This window comes from Canis lupus, chromosome X (assembly GCF_011100685.1).
Source record: "Canis lupus familiaris isolate Mischka breed German Shepherd chromosome X, alternate assembly UU_Cfam_GSD_1.0, whole genome shotgun sequence".
NCBI classification, from domain to species: Eukaryota; Metazoa; Chordata; class Mammalia; order Carnivora; family Canidae; genus Canis; species Canis lupus.
In genome coordinates, this window is record NC_049260.1 from 80,824,700 (window position 1) to 80,831,502 (window position 6,803).

The following is a 6,803-nucleotide window of genomic DNA, read 5'->3' on the forward strand; positions in this document are numbered from 1 at the left end:
TGCCAGAACTTACTTACATGATCCCAACCTAGCTATAAGAGATGCCAGGACACTTTATCTTCCCCTGTAACCATGAGGAAATGGAGTGGAGGACACATAGCATTGCCTTTGTCATACTCGCTGTATGCATCTGTGACATTTCTTAAAATGTGCAGTTTTGTAAACAATTCAAACAATTGAAAGTGAAATGTAGAGAAGCTCATTTTATAGGTAAAAATCTATAGTCCTTTTAAAAGAATCCCTATGTGATGTAAATGATAACATTTTAATGTCATACTAGGTTTTCTTAGGTAGAAAATGATTATTTCTAATACCTGAGTCCTTGCTGTGTGTCAGCCACCATTCTAAATGCTCTAACACCCTAAGTATTTAATCCTCACAACATTCTCTGATGTAGGACCAGATGAGCAGATTGAGAGGTTGTCATTTGCCCAAAGCATTAATACAAGTAGGCAGAGTCACTTACATAAACAGTAAATCTATTTATACTTTATGTTGTAGGCACTCCATAAATCACTATTTGTAAAAGTCAATATATGGTAACAATTAGAATTATTAAGGTTTGGGTTGTTGCTGTTTGCATCAAAGCTAAAGATCTCAAAATCTTTCCAAAGTATCTAGATTAAAGTCCATCCTGTTGAAAGAAGGAGAAAGCTATATAGTTATTTTCTGGATTTGTTGTTGCATTAGTGAACTTGCACAGTTTTAAATCATTCATCAGATTTTGTGACATGCCTAGCAGAGGTGGCTTTAATTGTGAAACTAATGAAGACTAAGCTTGAGAAACCCTCACTTGTTTTGTTACTGTTTTGTATTTATATTCTTTTTCATAAAAGGGGCTTCTAAATAGTACGCCTTTCAGGCCCCAGAAAACCTAGATCTACCACTGGCTTTTAGGTTACAGTTGTATAGAGAGGTAGCCCTAGCATACAGAAGTTAAGAGCACATGCCTTGAAGCCAGACTATGTAGATTAGAATCACCATGCAACTTTGTCTAAGTTATTTAACCTCTAAAGGTTTTCATTTTTCATATTGAAAATGAAGTCTTTGTCATGTATAGCCACTGAAGCCTATGATCTGTTAGCTTAGCAGTGGTCACTTAGTGCTTTGGATGAGTTTATTTAAACACCTGGAGGTGAGAAAAGGAAAGCAAGGACAAAAATGATCTCCAGTTTTTGCAGTTGGATTTGTGTCGTGGCACTCGTTCAGTGCTTACCCAGGCTGTTTACCACCCTGTTTTAGCTTTCACTTCCTGCTCTGCAAACCCTGATGGTCAGCCGGAGGTGAACAATTACTCTCAGGCTTTTTCTGAGCATGCGTCCAGCCCTGGGCATACATCTAGCCTTCTTTTTTTTAAGATTTCATTTATTTATTTGAGAGAGAGTGATAGAGTGAGAGAGAGAGAGAGAGAGAGAGAGAGAAAAGAATGAGCAGAGAGAGAGGCATCCCTACATGTAGCCTTCTTGGTGTCCCAGTGTACATAGGAGCTTTTAAAAGGCCCTTATCCCCCCTCCATGTGTCTTTTCCCAGCCTTCTCCCCCCCAGGATTTTTGTTCTGCTTATTGCTTGTCCCAACTTTATACTTTGCCCCAGCTGCTCTGGCTAATGTTTTTGCCTTCATATGCTTTCAACAAAAGTCACTGGGGAAGCTACCACCATCGTGGAAATGCTCCAAATCAGGGAAACTAAAAGCAGTCCCTTGCATCTGCCCTTGAGGGAACTGCCTAACAGCTCAGAACTCACAACCACATCTTTGAGAATAAGTTCTGCATCACACCATCTGGTCCTAGCAACCTGCACCAGGAGCGTGAGCTGCCATCATCATGGCTGCTGATGATATAGGGAGGGAGTAGATGGGCAATTTAAAATACCATAGTACATCCCTACCATAGTGCAGCATCTCTTTCTTTATTAATCTTTCCCAACTGTTTTTAGTTTTTGTCTAGATTCCAGAGTCTACATAAGTTGATCTGAGAGTTTTTGTCAACCTATGAATTGCTATGTCTATGTCTTCCTCTGTGAGATTTCTGTTCATGTCTTTTGCCCATTTCATGATTGGATTGTTTGTTTCTTTGGTGTTGAGTTTAATAAGTTCTTTATAGATCTTGGAAACTAGCCAAGAAGATGTGGTTTATGTATACAATGGAATATTACTCAGCTATTAGAAATGACAAATACCCACCATTTGCTTCAACGTGGATGGAACTGGAGGGTATTATGCTGAGTGAAGTAAGTCAGTCGGAGAAGGACAAACATTATATGTTCTCATTCATTTGGGGAATATAAATAATAGTGAAAGGGAAAATAAGGGAAGGGAGAAGAAATGTGTGGGAAATATCAGAAAGGGAGACAGAACGTAAAGACTGCTAACTCTGGGAAACGAACTAGGGGTGGTAGAAGGGGAGGAGGGCGGGGGGTGGGGGTGAATGGGTGACGGGCACTGGGTGTTATTCTGTATGTTAGTAAATTGAACACCAATAAAAAAATAAATTAAAAAAATAAAATAAAATAAAATAAAATAAAAAAAAAACCTATGAATTGCTTTAGTGGAGGAGCACAGCCCTGAAACTGCCTACACCACCATTCACAGTAGTGTCCCTCACCTGATCCATTTTTGATAAAGCTTCTTGAGAGTATTCAAAGCTAACTGTTAGTTAATAAAGCTCTCTCAAAGGAAATATACTTTGAAAAAAATTTCAGTTCCATATATGTATTTTGCTTTACGTCTTGTATGTCTTCTAAAGAATTGATCATTGACTTTGAAAGAAATGATTTTAGTACTTCCTTGAAGTGTACCAATAAGTTGTTCACTTGACACCATATAAATAACCTTGAAAATACATAGACTTACTTTACTCTGCCAAGAAGATTTAAAAAGTAGAAATAACTAAATATGGCTTTGGAATACCAGCCCATATCTTCACATTAATAGTAGCATCTGTTTGATATATTCATTGTTATGGGCAGAAGTTACCATAACGTAGCTTTGATGAATGTGTGATAAATTGAAGGGGAGAGCGAAAAGATGAGGAACATTGTTAATGTTATAAGGAAAAAAAATCAGCTTATGTGATACTAAATCCAAGTAAATGTTTATTTTACAATACTTTTTGCTTTTTTACTTTTAGGTGATATTATAAAAGCTGCAATGAAACTGGATAGAGTGCATATTGTCGGTATCTTGGATATCTGTAATTTAGGTAACAACAAAGTGGAAGTCTACCTGCACAGGATTTATAGTCCAACTAATATTTCTTAAAAATTGGCAAATGAAATGATTGCAGGTTATAAGGATGACGCTGCTTTAAAGATAATCTGTCATTTGGTTGGTAATTTCAGTAACCGCTTTTCAGCAAGAATATTGCATAAGCTCTAAAGTTATCAAGTGGTCTTATGTTCACCTTGTGTTTGGAGCTAATTCATTTTAAATTCATTACTGAAAAGTTCATCAAAATAATTTTTGTGTATCAAGAAAATTTATCTAACTTCTATTTAACTATTATCTTGACTTGTAATAATTTGTGTTCACTATTCTATTTGTGAAGTGTTTTTATTCTAAAGCCTCTAACTTCTATTTAACTATTATCTTGACTTGTAATAATTTGTGTTCACTATTCTATTTGTGAAGTGTTTTTATTCTAAAGCCTCTAACTTCTATTTAACTATTATCTTGACTTGTAATAATTTGTGTTCACTATTCTATTTGTGAAGTGTTTTTATTCTAAGGCATCCTGACTTACAAGAGTAACTTCTCCTGAACATTTAACATCCTTCTACTTTTATTCACCTATAGTGGGAAATTCTGAATTGCAAATTTGAAGATTAAATTCTCCTAAAGTGGTCAACCTGCATTTCTCATGGCTATGGTGGTTACTGTCATTTTCAAAAAGCACATAGATTGTTATGGTCCAGTTGCCTTGGTCCTTAGTTTGGTCAGCTGTACAATGAGTGTGTTAAATGGTCTTAAGGCTTTCCACTCTTTATTGTGACTTATTATCCTTTGAATTTCTAAATGTTTTGACCAGTGTGTGATCTTAAAGCCAGAGGCTACAGTAGGTACCTATTTTTTCTGTCTTCATTTGTAGTTTGGGTACATGTAATGTGAGTTTAAACAGTGAAATTTCATCTCATATTAACATTTTAAGTGTGCATATTGAAAATATAAAACAGTGACTAAGGGAGTTTTATTCTGGTGATCTATTGTACTTCATTTTAAACTGTAAATCACCATTCCACATTTGCAAAGCCCTGTGATTGACATCTCTGTGGTTAGTTAGATGACCAAAATGACCATCACGTGACTTAAAAAAGTATTCAGTGTCAAGATCAATCTGAATCTAGTTAAGCAATTATCTTGTGGGGTTTTCTTCTAGCCCTATGGTTCTGTGACTTCATATGCTATATATTTTAAATGTTTTGGGCAGTTCATGAATCAAAAGACACATGCTACACTTTGTTCATAAGTGCATCAGCCTTTTGTTCCTTATAATTGTGTTTAAATGTTAATTAAAATAGTGAATCCTTCTTGTGTTAAAATTTTGAGTGTATTATTAAAGTTAAAAGACAATAACTTTTTTGGTCTCTTGTTTCATTTTGAATGTATTTGATGTCTCTCTTTCGTATTTTGGACCTACATATTCTTGCTAAATGAGCCAGTATGATTCTTTCATATGAATTGAAGACTTATTTATCAAACGGAATCTGGGTTTCTGTATTGCTATTATAAACTTTAAAATGCAATACAATTTTGCAGACGTGTAAATGTTAGGGAAGGGAAAAATTATGAAATTTTTTGGCTATTGACTAAAAACCTCAGGCTCAGGTTTCAAAGCTACTCACTTTTTAAAAAAGATTTTATTTATTTATTCATGAGAGACACAGAAAGAGAGAGAGACATAGAGAGAGAGAGAGAGGTAGAGACACAGGCAGAGGGAGAAGCTGAGCCACCAGGGCTGCCCCAATTCTTTCTTTAATAGCTTACCAAAGAATTTCAATGTGTATATCTCATGTGCAATCTAAACTTCGAGACTGTGGTCCTCCAGGAGGTTATATTTCATAATTTACTAATTGATTTGTTAATTTGAAGGTGGTATTGCAGTAATATATTTGTGTGGCTTTGGAATTAATGAACACATTTTGTCACTTGAAGGTAAGTTCTTCTGATGGTAATTTGGCATTTTTCTTAGGAAACTGCTACCATAGCTATCCAATTTTACAACAATCAGAAACGTGGACACAGATTTGTAACTCCAAATTTAGATAGAAAAGCTTCTAGAATATGAACTAAATTGCCAGGGAAGTTGTTTCTAAAGATCCTAAATTTAAAAAATAGTTCATATTTCTCATTTAATATGAGAACAGAAATTACACTTGTTAAAGTGTAGCTTTTGGGCAGCCCAGTGGCTCAGTGGTTTAGTGCTGCCTTCAGCCCAGGGCTTGATCCTGGAGACCCGGGATCGAGTCCCACATCGGGCTCCCTGCGTGGGGCCTGCTTCTCCCTCTGCCTGTGTCTCTGCCTCTCTCTCTCTCTCTGTGTGTCTCTTATGAATAAATAAATAAAATATTTTAAAAAACCCAACAGAGTTTTAATATCCATTTTGTAGATGGAGAACTAAAACAGAAAAAGACTAAATGATTTAATGTCAGATTGTCAAAGCAACTAAATTAGAAGGTTAATCTTATAACTCCAAACTGTTTCTTTAACTTGCGCACAAAGTAAAATGTTTGAATAAGAGTAAACTTTCATGTAGTGTATCACTACATGTAGTGTTTCACTGTGAGATAAACTTCTCCAAATCCTGGAGCTCGTAAAATAAGCCAGACTATTGCGACATACATCCAAGTATTTGAATGCCCACTCTGTGACAAGCCCTGGGTTAGCACTAGGAACACACCATAATACAAGCAAAACCGCATGGCCCCTACCCTTGTGGACCTTACAGTGTCATGGAGGAGAGAAGCAGTCAAATGATTGCACTAATACATGAGCTCAGTGCCGCAAAGGCAAGATTTCTGCTATTAGAGCTTTTTAACAAAGGAAGCCAGGTTGGGAAAGTTTCTCCTGAGAAAGTGAATGTGTGTTTGAGGACTTGAATGAGAACCGATATGGCTGGAGCGCAGAAAGTGGGGCACAAGATAAGACAAGCAAATAGACCAAGGCTCTTGCAGGCTATGCAGAGCCTTGTAGGCCATAGTAAGAATTTTAGTTGGTATTTTCAGAGCACTGGGAAGCCCTTAAATGGTCTGTGGCCAATATATGCCGTGATTCAATTTATGTTTTAGAATGGTCACTGTCTCCTGGAAGGATAATGGATATAAAGAGGTCACCAGAGACAGTTGGATCCTAATAACTATTCTTCTCTTCTATAGTAATAGATCTGTCGTTTTTAGCTGGGCACATGGCTACCTACCCTAACAAATACTTTCCCCTGGTTCTTTTGTTGCAAGATATAGCCTGTGACTAAGTTCTAAGTTCAGAAGTGAGCATAAGTGATCTGTACGATTACTGAACCAATTCCTCAAAGGTTGTAAGGGAATGCTCTCTTTCCCTTTCCCCCACTTCCCTTTGGCTAAAATGTGAGCATGGTGATACATCTCGTATCTTGCAGAGGAAGAGCAACATTCTAGGGATGTCAACCCAATCAGCTAGTAGGAGCCGAGGTTCCTGATTTTGTGGGGCTGCCATACCAGTTCTGTACTTCTTACCTGTTTTTTGGTTATTACATGAGAGAAAAATAAACCATCTTGTTTATGTCATCACTAGTTGGGGGCTCTGACCAGCAGTCCAACCTGTATACTACTAC

At 36.7% G+C, this 6,803-nt stretch overlaps 1 protein-coding gene across 2 annotated transcripts in view; it reads left to right on the plus strand.

Annotated features, from left to right (window-relative positions):
• The window catches only part of RADX (RPA1 related single stranded DNA binding protein, X-linked), an 88,447-nt gene extending 83,877 nt beyond the window's left edge, over positions 1-4,570 (plus strand). For both annotated transcript variants that reach the window (XM_038587989.1, XM_038587990.1), the window contains exon 14: positions 3,129-4,570. In XM_038587989.1, coding sequence (XP_038443917.1) covers positions 3,129-3,259 — 131 coding nt within the window. In that variant the 3' untranslated portion in view covers positions 3,260-4,570. The remainder of the gene's footprint in view (positions 1-3,128) is intronic.
• The last annotated feature ends 2,233 nt before the right edge of the window (positions 4,571-6,803 follow it).